Genomic DNA, 22,976 nt, shown 5'->3' on the forward strand with positions numbered 1-22,976 from the left:
CATAGGAATGTCGCATTAGATACCTTTTTATACGTTCTCTTAAACTACTGAAATGATTATTAAGCACTTTTCATTTTATCATATTATAATGGATTGTTAATGTGAAATACGGATTTTTTTCTTGGCAGATCATTTTGAGTTTTCATTCATTACAAATATGTTTGCAATTTAATACTATTTGAAATACATTAAAAAGGAATCTTCGAAAGGTTTTAATGATTCTGACAGCTTTTATTTAAAATTTAAAAATGATAAATGATATAGTAACAATACTTAGCTAATTAATTAATAATTCTAATCATAGTATAGAAGCCTGGTTGAATAGTGGTAGCGCTTCTCGCTCCCTACACACAGGTCTGAGGTTCAATCCTAAGGCTGGGGAAGGTCGACTCAGCTTTTCATCCCTTCAGTGGGTTGATAAACTGAGGATCTAGCATGAAATTAAACACTAGGGAGTTCCGCGTTAATCGGCGGTCCCACCCAACCGCGACATATGCTTTGTACCCCAGGGCCCCCGGTCAAGAAAGCAGATATGGACACTGTAGGCCTAGGCCCACATGGGCTGTCGTGCCACTGAGTTTAGTTTTAGTTTAATTATAGTACAACAAGGCGCAAGATCAATGACTTCAAGTGTGCGGGTTGAACCTAGAAAATTCATGTTTTTCACATGGTAATTTGAATGTTGGACGCTCACGAGTTGGATAGCCAAAAAATTTGTTTTTGCTGAAGACGGAAAAAAAAAAAAAAAATACTGTCTACCTTAAAGCACTTGAATAATAAAGTAAAAAAATAGAATAAATATTATTTATACTTCTCTTTTATATATTATAAAATTTCATTGAATACATTCATCATCGATAAGAACATAAATATCATTCTTTCTATCATTCCTAATTAAACAAGATAGCTATTTCAAATTTCGAAGTATATTTTCAAGATTATTTCTTCTATTAGTAATGTACCAGGTACCAGCTAGTTAAATATATTTTGTTGAGGAAATTATGTCAATCAGATTTTATATAAGAGATTTAATTGAAATTAAATATAATCAATATTCCCAGCAAATCAACTGGTCGCCAAAGATGGTTATTATAGATAAATGTTAATGTTTAAACATACATTTTACGAATTCTCACTCATATTACAGATATTAATGCGTTCATTCATATAAAAAAATCTTACTTTTGTGTAATTAACTCTTACTAATATTGAAACTAACCTACTCTTACTAATTATTTTGTTATCATCCCAGATAATTAAAAATATACTTTCTTTGTCTAAAAACAATTTTTTATCTAAGTTTAGATTCTAATAAAACTATTTTTAAAATTTAGCATTGGATTTATGCAATGTTTTAAGTTTACAAATTGTCATTTTTTAATTTTCATTTCCAACGAATGATCGATCTAAAATTGTAGTGTAATGTTAACATAATGAGTTTTAATATTTAGATACAGCACACTTTTTAGATTTGTTTTGTTAAATGTGCAAGGAAATCCTACCTTTTCTTTTTATGTTACATGATACCACTATCGTATGATATCACATGGTTAACGCATCAAGAATAGAAAAACATTCAACTAAATTTTTTTTCACTTGTAAGTTATCTCTTTCCATCATTTTAAAATGACAACACAATCCACAAAATAATAAGAATTTTTATCTTTACGACCAAATATTATCAGTGAAATACCAAATAAGATGTTTCACCTTTCCATGAAAAGTTCGGTTCGCGTTTAACATGCTTCCTCATAAAATTCCATAAATTACGCAAATAAACTTAAAGCAAGGTGTGAATTTATTTGAAACTTCCTTAACAACCGTTATTATATCAAACAGGTTAAGAAGAAGTGTTCGATTTGCCAAACGAAGAAAAAGAAAGAAAGAAACCAAACGATGAACATCGACGTTCGCGCATGCGTTTTAAAGTTCGAATGAGGCCGGCCGGTTTATTTTCTACAAGATGTCGGCTAGCAGTCTGGAGGTTTTCGAAAGCGTGTTTTCATTCATCCTAACCACATGCCTCGAAGCAGATTAAAAGCAGACTTGGGATTTTCAAGTGCAGGGAATTTTCCATCAGTGAAATCTTGCGTTCGTTGGAAGAAAGAGCTTTCTTTTCTTCTCCATAGTGATTGTTTATTTTTAAAACTCTGCATTCGTGGAAATATTTTCATGGGAATTTTTTTAATTTGTTCTGAGAAATTTGTGTTCGTGATATGATTCGTATTCTTATCATTTGAAAGTGGAAAAAAAATCTGAACGCGTTTCTAAAAAAAAGTAGAAGTTCGTAAATAGCATGAAAAGTGCAGACATTTAATAATAAAAAATTATGCACTAAGTGAAAAATATAAAATTCTGGAATTCTTTTAAAGATGAAAGATATGTTCGTATAATGATCGTTACAAAGTAAATATTCTCAGAAACAATTTGACACTTGACCTTGTATTCCAGAAGAGTTCAACATGACCGAAAAATATTTGGATTTTGAAAATGGAGGCTTGTTGACTATCTCATAGAAACGAAATAGAGATTTAATAAACTTACGGTTTGAAGAACTATGGTGTACCATGGAATTATAAAATTTCTGAGAAGAAGGAAAAATGGTAAGTTCATCTTTTTAAAACATTTTTTAAGAAAATTTAAATTTTTATTCAGATAATTATTTTAAAATTTAAATAATAATTAGATAATTAGTAATGAAATATAAAGCAAATATGGCAAAACAGCGCAATAATCTGAAAAAAATCAAACCTGAACTGGTAATTTTAATAATTGCTTTTAAAAATCTGAAAATTTTTCGGAAACATACTAGTACTTCTTAAATTAATAAACTTCATATGTTTAATTACATATAATTTTAAGTAGGAAGAAAGGGAGCATTGTGTAGTTTGACTTTGCATTTAATTATTTTGAATATTTTTCCAATAAGAATTATTTACAAATAAGAAGTATTACGTATCATTATATTCTAATAAGAAGTATTATTTATTATTATATTCCAATAAGAAATATGGCGTATTTTTTGAATACGTAATACTTTTTTGTCCTTTTATTTATTTTTAATAAATTACAATTTATTTGCAGTCTTTCTAATATGAAATAACATCCTACACCAAAAATTTTAACGATATAAGCAAATATTTTAATTTTATTTAACTAATTCATTAAGTTTTAACTATAAAGTGAATTTTCGTTAGCTAAAATAAATTAATAAAAACTGCCTTACTTATTTCTAATCATCATTTTTTAAAAGATATCTCATAAGATGGATTATTGATAAAATGTTTTTAAGTTTAATATAACAATCAAATGACAGATTTAGCTTGCTATGTTATTAAACATTCATCAATGTCAGAACATTTATCAATGCATTTAAAGAACTTCATATTTTTATATTTTTCTTCTTCCTATATTTAAGCTAGGATCAATTCTAATTTAGCTAGTTGTTATCTAATTCTCTTAGCTAATATTGTTATATATATATATATATATATTAAAACAAGATTTAATAGATTCTATTTATTGGTCTTCGCAATTGATCAGTTTCAGATGGATTTAGTTAATTTCGTATTAAATTTTAATTTTATAATTATTTTTCTAATTTAAAATGTATTAGAAAATTTTTTAATTTTTAATTTTTTAATTTAACCAACATTTAAATCACAAATTAATGGTTACTGGAGAAACAGTACAACTTTTTATTTGTACTTCGCTCGCCGAAAATATCAGTATATGAAAATAGAATACATAAATTTGCCAAGTTAAATAAAGCTTGCGAAAGCTTGCTTCAATTTATATTTTTGATTTTATTTTTATTCCTTATTGCTGTAAAGCATTGTTTCTTCATTTTCTTTTATTAGAAAATATGATGGTAAAAATGTCTAATAGTCGTAGGATCATTTTATTTTTCATTTCATAACAAAAAGTTATTCAACGTTTTAAAGAAATGGTTATTTCTCCTTGGAAATATAAATCTTTGATGCAAGGAGTGCTAGAGGCGGTAATCTGCAAGTTAATTTGCAAATCATTTGTAGATTTTTTTTTCAGACTACTGACTAGAATTTTCCTATAATTTTGATATTAATTTTTGGCAATTATTTTTCATAATTTTTACATCACTAATATTTATAAATGAACGAAAAATATTTAAAATAACTTTAAACAAATTGTCTCGTGGAATTTTTAACAAATTTTTATTGATTAAATGCGTAGAGAATTCAATACTTTTGAGTATTTTTCAATAATAAAAATATATTATCAATATTTTAAATCCAATGCTATAAAACTATGTTGAAATTTCTAACTCAAAAGGCATTAAATCGTTGCAGTCATTTAACTTTATTTGGAATATTTTATTCTTGACAGAAAAAAAAAACAATTATATAAAATTAATTTATGGTAATATGGTGGAAGCGTTTTCTAGAGACCAATCCACATTTCGATTGGTCTAAGTTTTGAGCAAAATTAGTTTAATATCTCTTATGAAATTTTCAACAGTTCGTTTGGAAATGCTTGTTTCGAATCGCTTGTTTACTAAACAACATTTCTTAATTAGATATTTTCTTAGAACAAAACTCAAATCAGTTTTGCTGTTTATAAAATATAATTTAATATCTTTATTTTAATTTTTCTTAAACATTCGCATACATTTTTCTAATGTTCATATTAGTTTTACTTTATATTAGACCAATCTTTGTCTTAATTTTTTATATATATTAATAAAAAAAATGTCATTATTTTTTCTTAATTTAAAAAATAATTTGAGAAATAAAATTTTTAACATATTTTTAATAAATTTCTTTTCAAGATTCCATTCAAGATATTTTTAGGAATTTTATTTAAATTTAAATGTGGCCACTTTTTCCCATCTTTTATTGATTTCTACTTTCTGCAATTTAAACAAAATTCAGAAATAAGCTATATATTATATTTGCAAATATGTATTTGAAATTCTTCTATGCAAATTCATATCAGCTGAAACATTTTTCAGGTTTCATTATAACACGCAGTGGTTTCGATTGACGATATGGTTGAGTAACCGAGAATTATTTAAGAAAAAGAATAAATAACAATATTAGCACAGGTGCTCGAAGTGAAATCATATTCGATATCAACTTGCAATTCGTTTTGAAATTGCATCTTCAGAATAAAATACTTTTTACTAATCGAATGTGGGAAATGGATTATATAATCTACATTTATATACTTAATTTAATTATGAAATTTAATTAAAAAAACGTTTTCTATTTTCTTTATTAAGATATTTACATTAATTTCTTTTCTTTCAGAATTAAAAAAAAACCCTTTGAAAATCAATTACCGTCAAAATCCTTGTCTTAATTTCATTCATAGTTAAAGAAGTTTACAACTTTATTGAAGCAGTTATTTATATAATGGACCCATCATATTAATTGAATAATCCTTTGTGGTCTTTTGTAAAATAATATTAATATCACAAGAAATAATAAAATAGATAAAATATATTTAATCAACTATATATTGAATAAATATATGTAAAATTATTCTAATAAGTTCAAAAGCTAGCAGGTTAAAAAAAAGTTCTCAATTTGTTAAATAATGCTGGACCTATCTTGATCTTTTGGAAATGTATTTATTCTTTTGAAGAAAAATAATGTGTTAATTACTAAAATAAATTAATGTCAAAACTTTAAAATAGTACAAAAATGGTTCGTTAAAATTTCAATTTTAAAATGATAACTAATATAATGATTAAACTAGTGAGTGTCAATAGCAATAATTAGTAGCATTTAATAATGAAATTGTTTCTTGAAATGGAATATGTTTTTCATGAAACTAAAAATAAATTCAATAAAAGCAGTTCTGAAATCACACTGTTATTAATTTTAAATTTTATCTATTTATTATTTATTTATTTATTATATTTATTATTATTATTTTTTAATTTATTTTTGTTTTCTTGTGTTTGATTTAGATTTCTTTATCGTAAATATTATTTAAAAAATTTAAAAAGTATTTCCAAGTTTTTCAATTAGGTATTGCCATTAGAATAAAACAAAAATGTAATGACATTTATTGACATTGACAACTCATAATTAATTTTTGAAAGAGTTAAAATAATATACTGTCACCGAATACACATAGAAAAATTTCAAAACTATAGCATATTAAGAGGTAAACAGAAAATCCTTTATAAAATTTTGTCTTTGCAAATTTGACATAAATGTTTTTTCACACAGCTGAATCAAAGTTTTTAAAAGTAATTTTTCTCAACAATCCCTCTTTTTCCATTCTCAACTTTGAAATTATGTAATATGCTTTTGAAAATTTCGAAGTATTCATTTCTGTAAATTCATTAATCGATTTTCTTTGAAAAGGGCATTAGATCACGTATATTAACCGATTATATAATTTCATATTTAAAAAACTTCATATAATTATTATTATTTAAAATACTATTGTCAGAAATTTTAATAAAATGCTGCAATACTAAAACTAGAAATCAGAAATTCTTGAAATTATTTGCAAATAAGGCGAAAGAATGAAATCGTAATTTTCTCATAACAATCTATTTATTCAAAATGTGCTGCGCATTTTAGAGAATTCTTTTAAAAATACGACAATATCCTAAAACGCTGATATTTGGAACGGTAAATTCTTGAAATGTGAGTGCTAGGATTTCCATGTAAAAAGGATCTTCTAATTTCATAAATATGGCTAATAAATTTTTTAAAAAATGAAAAGAAAACGAAACTCATACTTCTTACGTGATATTTGCCAAATACACCGCGCAAATTTAAATTTGGAATCCATTGGATATTTGAGAGGAAGAAGAGGACAATAGTTTTCGCGTCTTTAAAATTTTGAGCTTTTAAATATTAAATGACATGTGTCTGTCTATAATTATGATATTAAAGCTCTTAGAATTTAGATTTGATTACTAAAAATTGTTTGAAGAAAAAATTAAAGCTATTGATTTTTATATTAAGATAATAAATAATTAAAGAAAACAACCTTTCATTTCAAAAGTATTTCGGTTTAATCTTTGTTTGATGTGTCAAAACTAAAAAAAATAATTTAACAGCAATGTAAAAATTTCAAAATAATAGGGTTCTGTACTTTTTCTAATGTGAATAAAACAACAAACAAAATAGTTTACTTATATATTAATATTAGTAAAACTAAAATAATAGGAGGGGTTTTTTTTGTACTGTTACAGTATAAGCAAAAAACATTCGAATTTTTTAAGATTTTCCAGTAGACAGCACAAAAACATAGTAATAATACGAAATCCCGAAAAAAAAAAAAGCATTTTACATTTTTAGAGCAAAATTAAAACCTTTTGCTAAAATGAATTACAAATGATTCTTTTTTAAAAAGTTTATACATTTCTGTTATTGAATTTTTTTGAAAACATACGGACGGCATTTAATTTGACCAATGATATACAATTGTCATTCCAAACCTGTACTATACCCCGAAAAACTGAGCACGGTAGTGTTGCACAAATTCATATTTTACTACTTTCTTAACCTTAAAACATTTAATTAGCTCCTTATAAAATCGACCTAAAATAGCCACACATACTATTTATTATTTCAATCAATCGCTGCCGAAAATTACGTCCCAAAATTGAAGTTGCCTGAAAATATCGAACGTCCACTTTATTAAGTGTGTTACTGTTCCACATATCGACGCCGGTAACAAACAAGAGAAGAAAAATCGAATTGAAAAAGAAGAAAAAAATCGGCCCGGAAACAGGAACCTTTCCTTCCGAACGCGAAGGAAAGGACCTTCTTCTAATGCCTGCAGCCCCGGGCCAGAAATCACTTTTCAAGAACACATTCTATGGTCATTAACGAAGTGGTCAGATCACTTCTAGTTGGCCCCAATTTGCGGCCCATCCACAAATATAGCGTTTCTATTTGACATGATTCTAGAAGGGTTTCGAAGCCGAGTTTTTGCTTTCAGCGTGCTACTCTTGTGTTGACGGTTGTTGTTTGCTTTCTGTGCATGGGCATGGTCAAGTGTGTGTTGTTTTTGCATCGTTTTCAATCTTACCCGTTGACCGTAATTGATAAGTCAGTCAAATGTAGAATAGACAATTATTTACAATTTAACAATGTGTACTACTTATCAATTTTTTTTTTGTTTATTGATGGATTGTGATGGAATAAATAATTACCTCAATAAATATTATAAGAGCAATAATTTACTATTCCGTAATTATTTAAGCCTGCGTAACAATCATTAAAAACTTTTTAAATAGTTATGCGTTTTCAAATAGTTTTTTATACTAAGTACGGTTTGATGAAAAATATATGAAAGAATAAGCTTCGCTCGGCATTTTTTTTTCCTTTGTAAAATCGTATTGATTCGGAGAAAATCTTTAGATATGAATCACATATTGACTGCATACGAATATTTTTCAATCTTTTCTACATATGAACTGATCAGCTAAATAAAATCACGAATGCACTTTGTTTAACTTATTATTCGAAATAATATGCTATATTACAGTATTTATTTTACAGTTTATCCATCCTTGCTTATATTTTTGAACTTACACTTAGTTTTACCATAATGAAATCGGGTGCGAGATGGCGCTGTATGATATTGTCAACATGAAAGCAGATAGAAAAAAATTCTAATTGTTAGCTATAATTTTTTTTTGCGTGTGTGCGCGTGTGTGTGTGTGTGTGTAAAATAGTTTTTTTTTCAGGAAAGATACCTAAACTTAAAAAAAAAACAAAATATTAAATATAATTGTATAAGTAAAAAAAAAAAAAAAATGCAAAAAGCCAGATCCTCAACACACGCGTCTTTCATGTTGTTCTGACCCCCGTACTGCACTGCCCACATTTCGAAGTAGAAAAATACACTTATTCTAATAGTTAGATATAAAAAAAAAACTGTGAAAAATCGCGTTTTTTCAAGAAAGACTCCTATGTAGATAAATTTAAAATGCAAAATCTTATCTAATTATAAAATTTGGTTCCAAATCGTTAAAGCCGTTTTTGAAATACACGATACATATATATATATATAAATATAAAAGATAAAGATATAAGGTTATTATGTGTAAATATTATACTAAAGTCAACATTTGGGATAGTTAACCAATAAAAAAGAATCATTTAACTACAAGCATTGTTTAACAGTTAGTTAAAAAGTTTTAAATTATTTTGTAAAAATAATGATTAATTAATATGACGTCATGATACCCAGCCATCCAAATCAAGCTAATAACATTCACTATTAGATAGTATTGGTTTAGCTTAGTTATGCTATCCTGTATCAAAGTAGCTATTTTGAGATGGACCATAATCAGATAACAAGGATGCACTTGAGTTGTCTCTAACTTCTCAGTCACTCCATTTGTTCATCAACGTCATATTTGATATGCATCAATCTGTATCTGTATACATATTTGATATATATCAAATCTGTATATATGTATCTGTTTGATATATATCAAATCTGTATGGACCTTTTCGTAGAATCTCTTTTCAAACCAGGAACTTTCTAATTACGAAGCTGATACTCTTCAGCTGACAAAAAATGCCTTTTATTATTACAATCTATTTATCATGCAAAAAAAATTTTCATTTTGACCACAGACAGACTTTAGCAAATTCAAAGAAGACGCTCAGTATAAAATGTTATACGTGTGTAAAGACATCTCTGACAATTCAATAATATAAATACAAAAAAAAACTTTTTAAATTTCTTTTGAGAAACTATATTTATGCTAATCACAACTTATAAAAATAAAATTTAAAAATGACGATAAAAATATAATTTAAAAATGACGGTATATTGAAAATTAACAATGACAATCGTTGCTTGTATTAAGTCGAAATTAATATGAGTTTGCATATACATTCAACATAGTATAGAATTATTTAAATATTTAATGAATAAAAAAATTTTAAAATTAATTAGAAAGCTAATAACTTATGATCAATTTTTAAGTAAACAAAATGATTGTCGATTTTTCGTTGAAGCTCTACAGATTTTTATATATATATATATTATAAATTTATTTCTAAGTAGTGTCTGAATTGATTCAATTCTCGTATTTGTTATAATTGAATGAAATTAATATAATTTTTTACGAAACTGTTATGCTTTGAGAATACAAATGATATTTCAATCACATTTGTGCTAATAAAAACTAAATTAATAATTTAAAATGTGATTCTGGATTTTTTTTTTTTTTTTTAGTATTTTGGAAGAATTATAAGCATTTCATAAATTGGAAATATTTAGAGTATTAAGAGATTACAAATAACAATAAATGGATAATTCCTATTGTACATCATACATAAATATTTTGTAAAGTATTTTAAGATTGCTAATGTTAATTTATTATTTTTTGAACAGAAATAAAAATATATTGATTTTCTTATTAATAATCAAGAAAAATAAGAATACTTGTCATTCTGATTATCAATTTAAAAAAATAGAAATAATAAACAAATTTTTTCTAAAAATTTTCGGATTCATCAAAGTGTACTGAATTTCTTTGAATTATTTTTGAAAGCTGAAATATCATGAATTGATAGAGGAAATAAAAAAGGAGAGTATTATTTGTTTTGAAATTATTTATGTATTGAAAAATATTAAGGTTTGAAGATAAAAGTACAGAAAATAGTTAAATAAATAAATAATTGCAGAAAATAGTTTCGAGCCGTGAATTTTCATCCAGACCTATATTTCACGCGACATGAGATTCAGTAGACACTTCCTCAATTGAAATGCAGAAAAATGAATATGCATTATTTACCATAAAAAATTGAGACTATTCAATGGCAAGAATATCACAAAGAGCACTTCGTAACATTATGTACAACAACTTCTCGAAATTTTATTTCAAATTACCATAATTAATTTATATCGTCACGTTTCAAACTCCTATCATAATAGTATAAATTTCAAAATGAAAGAGATAAAGTATGATTTTGCTTTTCCTTGTGTGATTTCTTCTTCTCTTCTCCTCTGTATTTTGAAAATCGAACGTCTAGAAAGTTTTTCCCATGTTCTCAATACCATTCAGTGAAAATGACGCAGAGAATCAAATTCAGAATTTTATTATTTATGATCATAATCAGAAAAAGATGCTTTTCCTCGTGATTTGTTATTACATGAGTGATATCTCCCAGCCTGATCATGCGATGAATTGTCAATGTAGTATTTGAATTTGAAAATATTCGAAGTAAATTAGATTGAAACTTGTTAGCTTTTCACAATCTTTTCTTGTTCTGTGTAAGATAATAGTTTTAGATGATTTTATTCAAACTCGGAGAAATTTAAATAATAAAAATTCATGAGATTATGTGGTTCGAATTTTGTTGGACGATTACAGCACTTTTGCTTCGTATTTTTTATATAAGAATTAGTAAGAATTAAAATTCATGATCCATTTCTGCAGACTCTAAATGTAATATTATCAGCCTCTAAATTTGGACATGTTCAAATGCAATAATTATTTTTTTCGCTGCCACATAGCTTTTATCTATGTCTTCGGTGGCCTGGTGGTAAGACCTCGGCTTCGGAACCGGGGGAGCTTCAGGTTCGAGACCCGATTCCACCGAAGAACTGCCGTGTAAGCGGATCTGTTTCACACTAAATCCGTCAGGTCAAACGGCCTGCCGCTGGTGTGATGTGGAAGCTTAGAGAGAGGAGGCCAGCTGAGGTGTCGTCCTCGTCGTCTGCCCACAGTTCAAAATTTCAAAGTCCGTCCCAAATTTGCTCATGTGTCTTTAAAACGGGACGTTTGTATAACTAAATTAAACTTTATCTATGCCCTCCTCTACCCTTTTTGTATTTAACATGAAAGAAAAATGCTGTATGGTCAATCAAATTATGCTTTTAACGTATAAAATTAATAATGCTTTTTATTTTTAAAAAATTAATAATGCTTTTAACGTAGAAAATTAAAATAACTTAAAATGTATTCCTCTATTTTAACTCTTTGCACTCGGATGGTTCTTTTCAGGCACCATTCAAGATGCTGCATTATGAAATTTTATTTATTTATTTATTTTATTTTTATTTGGAAATGCTTACAGTATGGTAAGAAGATGTAGATTAATTTTTCGGGAAAATTCAACTAAAAACTGTTATATATATATTTATTTTTCGGAGCAATAAACAAGTCCCTGTGTTAAGAGAATAATTATGCATCGAATGGCTTTTCAGAATGCAAAGGATTAAAAGAAATTTTTTCTGGGCAAATTTTTATAGCTTTACTTTTCCCATGCTCATTCTTCACAATTTCTAGTTAGAAATATTGGCAATAATTTACAGAATCTATGAAACTGATTTATGAATATGAAAGGACTAAAGAATTCTATGATATTCATAAATTCGTTAATTTATATTTGATAATCCATGAATTGTTGTTTCAATATTTAGTGCCAATGAAAATCCACATTTTGCGAATTCGGATTTAGCGTCTCGAAAGGATAGACAAATCCATCTTACGTCTACTTTTTTCCCACCCCGCATGGCCCCTGGCTATGTCGGGGTATTGGTTGCATTTACTTTATTCCATTCTGTAGAGCTAAATTAACGCGTCACTGACAAATTTATATTACGTGAATCATTTGAGAAGTAACGAATCGTGAGCACCATGTTATTTTTTTCCGTATTTGAAGCAAATTATACAATGGATACCTTTTAACTCGATCATTTCAGGAACGATTGATAACAGAGACGGAATTGGGTGAAATTAACATTATTTTTAGATCAAAAGATAAGAAAAAAGCACTTCTGGGCTATCTACAATTTTTTTCAAAACTAACAATTAAATATTTTTTATACTTAGTACTTATCTTTAATTATTCCTTAATGGTTCACTTGTATATTGTTTATTTGTATTGTTTTTTTAATGGTTGAACGATTCTGCACATCGTCTTTTTAAACATCAAGTGTTTGTCTCATCCCAAAGTCCGTTGAAGGGTTTTCTTCAACTCTATCGTCCCCCTTCCGGATTCACCAAATTTTATTATTTGATCTTGCGAACGAAGAGCTCACGATTTTTCAAAATTTTATGAAAAAAAAATGTTGTGAAATTTTTAATTGTACTTCAACCTTGCATTAACCCTTTAAAGGGCCATTTTTTTCTAGTCATATTATGTTAAAATATTTTTAGGCTTGAAATTAGAATAAGAAAATGGATTCATTTAGCTTATTAGATAATATATTTAATTTGATTAATTAATTAATTTGGTTAATTAATAATTAAGTAACAAAGCATGCTTCCCACGGCCCTAGAAAGGGTTAACACATTTTCGATAAATTGATATGCCTGTTATTAAGAACTTCAATTTTGTCTATAAAATCTCAAATCAGATATTTTTTTAATCCATTTTGCGATCTTAATTCAATCGTAAGCGGTATTGGTTTATAACTGTTCAATAGATTTCAAATCATATCTGGCAGCTTAGTTGTCCGTTTAAAACAATCCAGATCACTCTTGTCCAGACAAGAGAATGCGCATGTGAAGAATACCGCTTAGGTGTTTCCTTAAAAGATTGGTAAGAAATTCTACGAACTTCTATAGTTAGTGCTGGTTGAAAATAAATAATCGTTTCATTAATTACTTGAAAAGTGATAACACTAAATGATGTTGTAATCACACTAAATGAATAGTTTTGTGTCCATTTGAATACGTCGGTTCGGATCAAAGGATTTTGATAATATAAAGTGAATGGTAACATTAACGATCCTATTACGTGATGGCCACTATTGTTTTAGTTTAATTTAACTAAACTAATTGTCCATTTTGAAACATTACAAGGGTGTTTGTTTCTTGTACTTTTGTTTTGGAATCTGGTACTTTTGAACAAATCTGGTAAATGATAAAATGTCTACTTTATATTAGCTCTATATGACTTGCATTAAAGAATTCGATGAAGTTTTTAATTAATGAGGTTTAAAAACACATATCTTCCCTTCGCCCCGTATTCAAATTCTTACCACAAGGGTATTCTGGTTCAGCAAATTGATAAGATGAATTCGTTCCTTTTGTTTTGGAATAATACCCTAAATATAGTCCTTTCTTTAAAGATAATATCCATTCTGTCTGTTGTTAATTTCTAAGAGGAATAAAAAAAATAAGATTTTAAAAAAGTTTAAACTAATTTGTCAAGAAGGCTGTAAAGATATATGCACACCCGCAAATTTACAGAGAGAGCACAACTTTGCCTTGAAGTAGGCTAGTAGGTTGCAGTGAACTGCTTTCCCAAAAAGTTGCGAGTCATCTCTTTCGTTTGAGACCTCCAAGTCTCTATTCGTGTTATTTTCTCTATTAAAACCAAACGATAACTGTACTTACCATCTTTCTAGAGTGACCTTGAACTTCGGCGGAAGCAAGCCTTTTGAAAAAAACTCATCAAAATTCAGAACAGGTTTCCACTGAGTAAGACCAAACACAAGTGTGACCTAAATAGTGCTAATATATGAGCATCAATATTGGTGTGACTGCTTTAATTTTTCAGTAATTTATAGGTTAGAGATTGAAAACGAATTCATCTATTTAGAATGTCTCGTTCACTACTTTACTTACATTAGATTGCTTATGAAAAATTGAGAACTGAGCTGTAGGGCGTAGACACTGAATGAATAATTAGGTCTGTATGCAAACTGATACGAGCTTAATTGAATGAAAACATAATATAATTAATTTTATTTATCGTAATAGGATGAAACCTTTCATCATTTAAATTCTTTTTTGATGCTTACCTATAAATTCTAAATTACCGACTTCAACCTCATTTCTTCTTTCTAAAATATAAAACAATTATTTCTATTCATTTGTGAAAAGTTTTCTTTAAATGAAAATTTTCAATGTCATTTCTGGTAATAATTTGTTGAATTCCAAAATATCCATGGAAACGACAAAAAAATCTGGAATCAGTTTACTATTATTATTCAGCAAATGTATGTTATTTATTAAGCAAGAATTTATGTCAAAAAAAAATTATAATTCTAAAACTCTATATTATTGATAAAAACATTATTCAGAAACCATGTAATTCTTCTGTTTTATTTACAGATATTTATTTTTCAAAGTGTTAAGTGCTAATTTAAGCACCCTGAAAATAATAAATGCTCTGGAAATTAAACAAACCTTTTGTTCATATTTATGAAATATATTTTATTAAACATTTTTTTGAAAAACACGCGTCAGTCGGAAAAAAAAATTGGAGTTTAGAAGAAAATGATTTTATTTTCAGATCAAACTTTCGCAACATTTCAGAGTAACGCTAATTACTAAAAAGAACGTTCTTAGAAAATACCAAATTAGAATATTTATTCTGAAACGTGGCGTCCATTAGGATGTTGTACGTGTGGTATTTGTAGTAATATATGCGTGACTTTTTCACTACGCTTTATTTACTGTAGAAAGAAAACAAAGATATTTTTTCCACAAAATTTTAATTTCTTTTCCAATAATAACAATGGAGGGATGAATATGTTATTAGAAGAAAAATATCTTATTAGATTCATCGTATATCAAGGAAACTACAATTTAATATTTGGTTTTTAATATTTAAATTATGTTTAAGAAAGATGCCTTTTTTGTGATATTTTAAGATTTTTTCTTTTATTACAATTTTTTACAAAGAAATAGAAAATAAATTATAATTATAAATAAGCCTATATTTATTATTTATAAAAAATATAAAAAAAATCAATATCCTATTTTTGAAATATGGTATAAATTCAACTATTATCCTTTTTTAAAAAATACTTTGGATTGTAATTAAACAATTGTCCAACATGAATTAAAATATCTATCATCATCAAAATAGCTTATGATTCTTTTTTTTATTAAAATAAAAGAAAGATCCATCATCATTAAAATAGTTTATTTTTATTATAATTAGGGATAAATCAACTTTCCATAAAGTTTGAAATTTAATAATATCCGTTTGTATATATTTTGTTGATAGTATGAAAAATACCTGCAATAAATGAAAATTTCATAATATCGGTTGACAAATGTTTCATAACGTTTCTACAAGCTACCGCAATTTTTTCCGTTTTTTACTGTGTTTGCAACAAAAAATATAAGAATGTTCCGGCTAGTGTTTTTTTTTTTCTTTTCCTTTTTAAACATTGAATCATTGAATATATTTATTTTCCCAAAAAAATTGTGACAGACAATGAATCATTTTTTTCAACGGAAAAATTATTGTGAAAATTGTTTCATTGCACAAAGAACTATGATCTCTGCCAAAACAGGAATTGTCTCTGTTCAAATTCGTATTCTTTTTCCTTTTTCTGATAAATGATTCAAATGTCGAGAGAAGCTTTACTAAAAGAACAATGGACGACTCACTGACTGTTCGGTAAAACTTCAAATTTATCTTCGGGCTATAAAATAAAACAATGCCAACACACGGAAGAAATTTGAAATTTATAAATACCAGGTAATTTGAAAGGAAATATTTCCATTAAGAATGCCCTGAAGAGAAATCTCTGTATTCGTAAGAACGATAGTGTTATAATGTGTTTCGGAACATGCGAAACAAATACTGAAAAAAAATTGTGTAGCCAAAATTATTATTTCATTTTATTTTTAATCGTTTTTGATTTCTTACTTTATAAACATTAATTAAATTAATGAAACTGTTTGTAACAGTTGCAAATATTTGTTGAAAATTCCATAACTCTTACTATTTGTTATTAATATACATTGTGATTACAATTCTTTGTCTCATGAAGTATCCACATGTCTTTTCATGTTTATTTTTATTTGAAGTATTGAAAGAGAAAAAGAAATTTAACGGTCAAAATCCGATCTCGACTTTTTAAGAATAATAAACGTCTTAGATTTCTCTAAGTCGAGAAAAATAGGAAATGATTTTGAAATTATATTAGTCTGTTTGTCCAAGAGCCAGATAAATCAAAACAGAATAATTTAGGCATAGTAAAATTTGATATTACAGATATGTATCGGATTTCAACAAAACTTTTTTGGCTAGAATTAATCCATTAACCAGTTCTTTTTGATGTTAACACGGTAACTCAAAAATGGATAAAATTTAGATTACGGTTTTATCGTCAGAATTTGTTTAGATATTATCATATCAGTCCTAGGAAAGAGTCTAAAAGCATATTTGATTCTCTTCACTATTTTCGATATTACATGCAAGCTACGTACAACATCTATAATATATAAAACGCTAACGCACATGGCAAGAAAATAGTTCTTATTGTAGAATGGCAACAGTTAAGTGTAAATAAACCACTTGACGGACGTTTCAGATTGCTTCATTGCACGTTTTGATAGGTTGCTCTTCTAATTAATGAAGCTGCAAAATATAATTTTAAAAAAAGCTCTGGATACAGTTCACCAATTCTTCTATTTGTTTTGAGGAAGGAAAATATAAAAGAAATAAAGAAAAAGATATCAAACCAAGTCTAATCAAGCACGAAAATAGTCTTAACCATTACCAGATTAGATAATCGCAATGACTCTCTAATCGAAATTGATCATATCTTCATAAAAAATGGTTTTTGTATTATTTTAAAACTCAAAAAATTACATTTTTAATGATTTCATTTCAGTGTTTTCTTCATGTTTAACTAATTCTTTAAAATGTAATGCACAATTTACAACACATAATTTTTAATGCTATAGTATTCAAACTCAATAATAAAAATATTCATTCACTCGCTTTTTCCAATTTAAAAATTAAAATCAAAAAATGTGTTCTTAAGATATTGATATCCGAAGTAGGATTTTCACTTCCATTTTTATTTCACAGTATACAAGTATACAGTCGAATTACAAAGTAAAATTTTTCCTACAATATATGCATTCCTAATTCATATTTAACAGTTTAAAGAGTCAAAAATTTGGGTGAACAATCTGGTCATCAAATGGTAATACTTATGGCTAGTAATATTTATGGCTAGTATTCCTTCGTTCCTTATTTTTATGTAATACTTATGGCTAGTATTACATAAAAATAAGGAACGAAGTCGGAAGAATACACGTTTTATGTCATATAAACCTACTATTACCTCACGGTTCTGCAAAAGAAATTCGAACTAAGATGGACATGAGTCTGAAAGGCTGAATGTGGTCTTTCTCGATCTGGTGCAACTCGATCGCGTGACCATTTTTACCACGAACAAGATCCAGCAATATGATCTCATTTAGCATCGCCATTGATAGCGGCAGAAAACAAATTTGTGAGAATCACTGAACTGTCGCATAGCGGAACAATGACACAGCGAATGCTTCTAATAATAGGAAAAGGACAGATGACAAAACAATGGGACATGACATTCGATTGAATCCTGTTAGGATCTGTTTACCTTTGTCCATATCCGATTTGCTCACCATTGAAAGACCAGCTCTTGCACAAAGGCAATTGCTTATTAGTGTGACAAATGGGATCCACAATAGCGATTTACAGCCAGCTTTAAATTTAAAACAGTAAAGTATGAAAGAAAGAAGCATCCGCCTTTACAATTAGACAATGTTATTAATTTGTAGCGCCTTAATTGGTGATTTTAGGTGGTGTTACTGATGCTCTAATTATAGAACAATAATTAAGTCAAGTCGGCGTATCTATTGTAATAATATTATAATTGCGTGGGATCTTCGAAACAAAGTAAAGACTTTAATTAATTACAATGCTAGCTTAATTACAATATAGCTTTGTTTTGAGCTTATAACTTAAAGATGAGAGCTTATAGATCTATTTAGTTGTAGATAATCGAAGTGCTTATGCACTGTATTTAATTCTCATCATTAGGCAAATCATTAATAAACAAATTAATATCAGGATAATATAAAATATAAACCTGAAGGACTATTCCCCACCTCTACTTTTGTACATTTTACGCAGTATAGGTTGACATCGAACTTTGAATTTGACTTTTTCGTATGATAAGTAAAACTGAATATGTATTTCGTGTTTTTTTTAACTAGTTGGGAGCAAAAGTTGATATAGATATGGCGACCGCTGTATCACTACCCACTATGTAATCTGGCCGTCAAGAACGTCATATTTCTTTCCCAGCTCGAAAGAACTACTTCCACTTCTGTTCTGTGAATCTTTTTTGTTGTTGTATTGTTCTTTTTGTATAAAATAAATCGACTCTTGTTCTTGTTAAAAATGGCGTAGCGTTTCTTGAAGCTCTGAACATTTAAATGGAGGAATCATTCCATACCCACTACATAGATCTACAATTTTGATAGCAAGACCATGCATCGATTTCCTTTATGTATTTTGTTTTTAATTGTGATGTTTTCATAGATGCAAACAGATAAACTGATAGACAGTCAATTATCAAAAATCTAATTCACATGTGCAGTTCTAATAATAATAAAAAAAAAATCATACAATAAATTTCACCTTAAAAATCCTCGCAAGTTATTCAAGTTCTCGGACACACGGTTGTATAATCCTATTCATTTCTTTCTGGATAAAATTTGATGAAAATCTACAGCTATTGGTGTGAAGATGTCACCCACCGAATTATCAAGTTTTAAAGATGTTTTTTTTTTTTTTTTTTTTTTTTTTTTAAATTCAAAGAGTACTAAAATGGAGAGACTTATCACTTCAAGGTATTTTTGTGTCATAAAAATCATTTGCATCCAGTTGGTCTCCTAGAGAGTGTCGTAACTTATTCTGGCTTTTAAGGTAAATAAATATAATTATTCATATTGATAGTAGATTTTCTAAAATATGCGTTTAATTAGAAGGAAAAAACCGTTTTAAATACCGAAAATAATTTATAAAATAAAAGAAGACAATGAACATAAAAGATTAAATTTACTTATAAAATTGAAATAATTTCAGAAAATAATTATGTGAACAAAAACTTTCGGCGACTAATTCGAAAATTGTAGTTCTGACAAAAATTTTACTGTAAGTTCTGTTTACTGTTACTGTTCTAAAATTTTACTGTAAGAATCTTCAGTGCATTGAAAACAAATATTTTCCTTAATAAACTTCGTTTTCAGTGGTTATGCTTTTACAATATTAAAAAAAATTTTAAACATTATTTTTTGGCTATTATTTTTTTTTCCTCAAATTTTGATATTTATAACATCTTGTTTTTGAAATCACTTTTAAAACATAATCTTCTAAGATCATCATATCGTAATTATTTTTTTCCCTTTAAAGCTGACTTATTCTTCAGTGTTGTATGGTGGCTTGTTTTGTAAAAAAAAAATAGTAGTGGCTATAGTTGTGTTGGAAAGTGTAAATAAACATCAATAATTTAAAAAAGAAATAACATTAAAATCAATTGAAAACTATTTTGAAGATCAACCTCTATTAAAAGGAACTGGATTATTAGATGGCAAAATCTGTTATTGTAATTGACAATTTTAACCTTTTCAAGCCAGTTTTAAAACAAGCGTGTCTGACTTATAGAATTACTGAGTTTTTAGTTTTAAGTCTGCAATTAAGCAACAGAATTAAATAGTTAAAAATAGAAAAATTACTGAGAACCGCTTCAGTATCTCAAATGCTCTGTAATATGGTAGCGTAGATTATTCCAAAGAAACAGGTCGATTTTTAAACCGAATTGGTTTATTTCTTTTTTGACACATAGGGACGATCGCTACATTACACAACTTTACAAAGATTAACATTTAAAAATGAAACATTTTAAATTTTAATAAATTATTTCTTCCAGTGTTCCTTTTTCACGCACACCACATCATTCCACTCCACTCTTCTTTCTCCACGTTGCCACTCGGCACCAACTAAATTTAGTTTCTGTCGCCATCTAGCTAAAGTGTCTAGTCCTTCAGTACTTTACAGCTCCTTATATCATTATAAGAATCAAAATAAACTATAAATGTCCAAAATAGGATGTCATCTAATTAGGAAGATAAAAAAATTCATATATCAAGGGGTTAAGCAGTGTCATTGGAGTTTCTAAATATTGGAGAACAGTGAAATCCACTTCATGTATTTAATGTTTCACAAGACATAGAAAATCAATATTTTAATTGTATGGTAATTTTGAATTTGTTTCACAATGTAGCAGACAACTTTTTTTATTGATTATTTGTCTTCTGGCAATATGAAATAATTTATCCATTTATCTTTAAACTAATTTGTTAAAACGCTGACATGTTAAGTATCTAAACATTATAATTCTAAAGATTAATGCACAAATAAATCTCAGACAGATACAAAAAGGTACCTATATTTAATTAATCAGTTAGTGCATATTACTACGCATTTATTGATCATATAATGTCTGTAGGCTTACAAAGGTAAGAAAATTAAGAACATCAAGGGAACAAAGCCAGTGCAAGCCGAAATAGCTGTAGAAGTAAATTATCATTCATAATTCAAAAATGTGGCAACAGTCCTATATTTTTATTACATGAATGCAAAATAAGGAACGTTGAAGCAAGTGTCAGAGAATAAATATAACAACCTACAGCAATTGTGACTCGGGAGTTTTGAATCTCATTGATTGTGTTGATTTCATTGATTATGTAATGATCAATATGTGTAATGATAATGTTGATTGCTATTGATTACATTGATTATGTAATGCATACATGTTACAAAGGTAAGAAAATAAAGGTAAACAGGCGAAAACAAACTGAAACAGCAACGGATGTAAATTATCATTCATAATTCAAAAAGACGGCAACAATTATTTTTATTACAGGAATGTGAAAGACAAGAGGGACTTTGACGCAGGTGTCAGAGAATAAATATAACAAACCGCAACAATTGTGACTCATGAGTTTCGAATCCATTGATTGTTGTTGATTTCTCAACTGAGTAGCATCGGCCAGAGGCAATGTTTTATATATTGTAATAAAAAAAGGACATTCCGAACATTTCAGATGAAAACGTATAATTAAAAAGTTTTGTTTCGGATATCTAATAACAATTTCACCATTCTCTTCAGGGTAAGTGCTGACCAGCTTTTTGGATGTTATTTTTTTTTTAATTTCTTAAAAGTTATTTTACAAGTTTATCTTTATTTAGAACCATGTTTACTCCTTGTATTGTCCATTAAAACGCCATAAATCTTAAATGTAGGGTGAAAATACACCCAAGGTATGTGATCTCGTTTACGAGATTAGAAAAACAGAGTTTACACGCCTTCTGCTATATTACAGCACTGAAATTAAATTTAAAAAAAAATCTGTAGGATGGACGAGCTTTTGCAGAATTGCTGCAATTTTTTGAACCATTTGTTATTTTCTTGACACGCCTTTCCTTCCTCAAACGAGAAAACCGATTTGTAGGTCGGAAGAAAATGGATGTAAGTAGAATACAAGTGTTCCGCAACTTCAGTGTCAAGGACACAACAAAAGGTGGTTCGCAGACACCTGCACTGCACAACGCGTGACTAATGTCATTGTTTCTTACAAACGTTCTGTGATTGAATCTGATGCTATCTGATGTTAGTATTGTCGAAATGTCGACTGTTTCAAAAGCTGTTGTTGCTGGATTTCTATCTTGCATGTCCAATTGGGATTATTTGTATGGACGTCATCCCTTAAACCCAGAATGAAAAGATGATAAAACTCAAGTAACCAGACGTGACAATCTTATTTTTGGCAATTCGTTCCGTGTAAAAATGAATTTCCTAATTTTGAAGAAAATATCTTGATTTTTTTTTTATTTGTAAGTAAAAAAAAGCTCGTGTTAAATAAGTTTCAGAGAAAGATTAAAGATTTAAAATTATATTATCTGGAAAAGCCCAATATCGCCGTTACAAATGAAATAATCTGAAGCAAAAGTAATTAGAAGGAAATTAAATGAATATTGTCATACTTTTACAGTTTCTACATTCCGTTTGGTTTTCCTAAAAAAAAAAAAAAAAACCGATTTACTTTTCGCACACACACACACACACACACACACACACACACACACACACACACCATCCTATCTAAAGGCTTACCAGAAACGCTGTTGTCTGGTAATAAAAAGTTAGTTTTGCTGACAACAGGAAATTCGCAGGTTTTTAATATG

At 27.8% G+C, this 22,976-nt stretch overlaps 1 protein-coding gene across 1 annotated transcript in view; it reads left to right on the forward strand.

The window, feature by feature from the left end:
• Positions 1 to 2,299: 2,299 nt before the first annotated feature.
• LOC129954627 (uncharacterized) overlaps positions 2,300 to 22,976 on the forward strand; it is a 237,614-nt gene continuing 216,937 nt past the window's right edge. Inside the window, exon 1 of the mRNA XM_056068157.1 lies at positions 2,300 to 2,603. Coding sequence (XP_055924132.1) covers positions 2,558 to 2,603 — 46 coding nt within the window. The 5' untranslated portion in view covers positions 2,300 to 2,557. The remainder of the gene's footprint in view (positions 2,604 to 22,976) is intronic.

This window comes from Argiope bruennichi, chromosome 2 (genome assembly GCF_947563725.1).
Source record: "Argiope bruennichi chromosome 2, qqArgBrue1.1, whole genome shotgun sequence".
In the NCBI taxonomy this organism is placed as follows: Eukaryota; Metazoa; Arthropoda; class Arachnida; order Araneae; family Araneidae; genus Argiope; species Argiope bruennichi.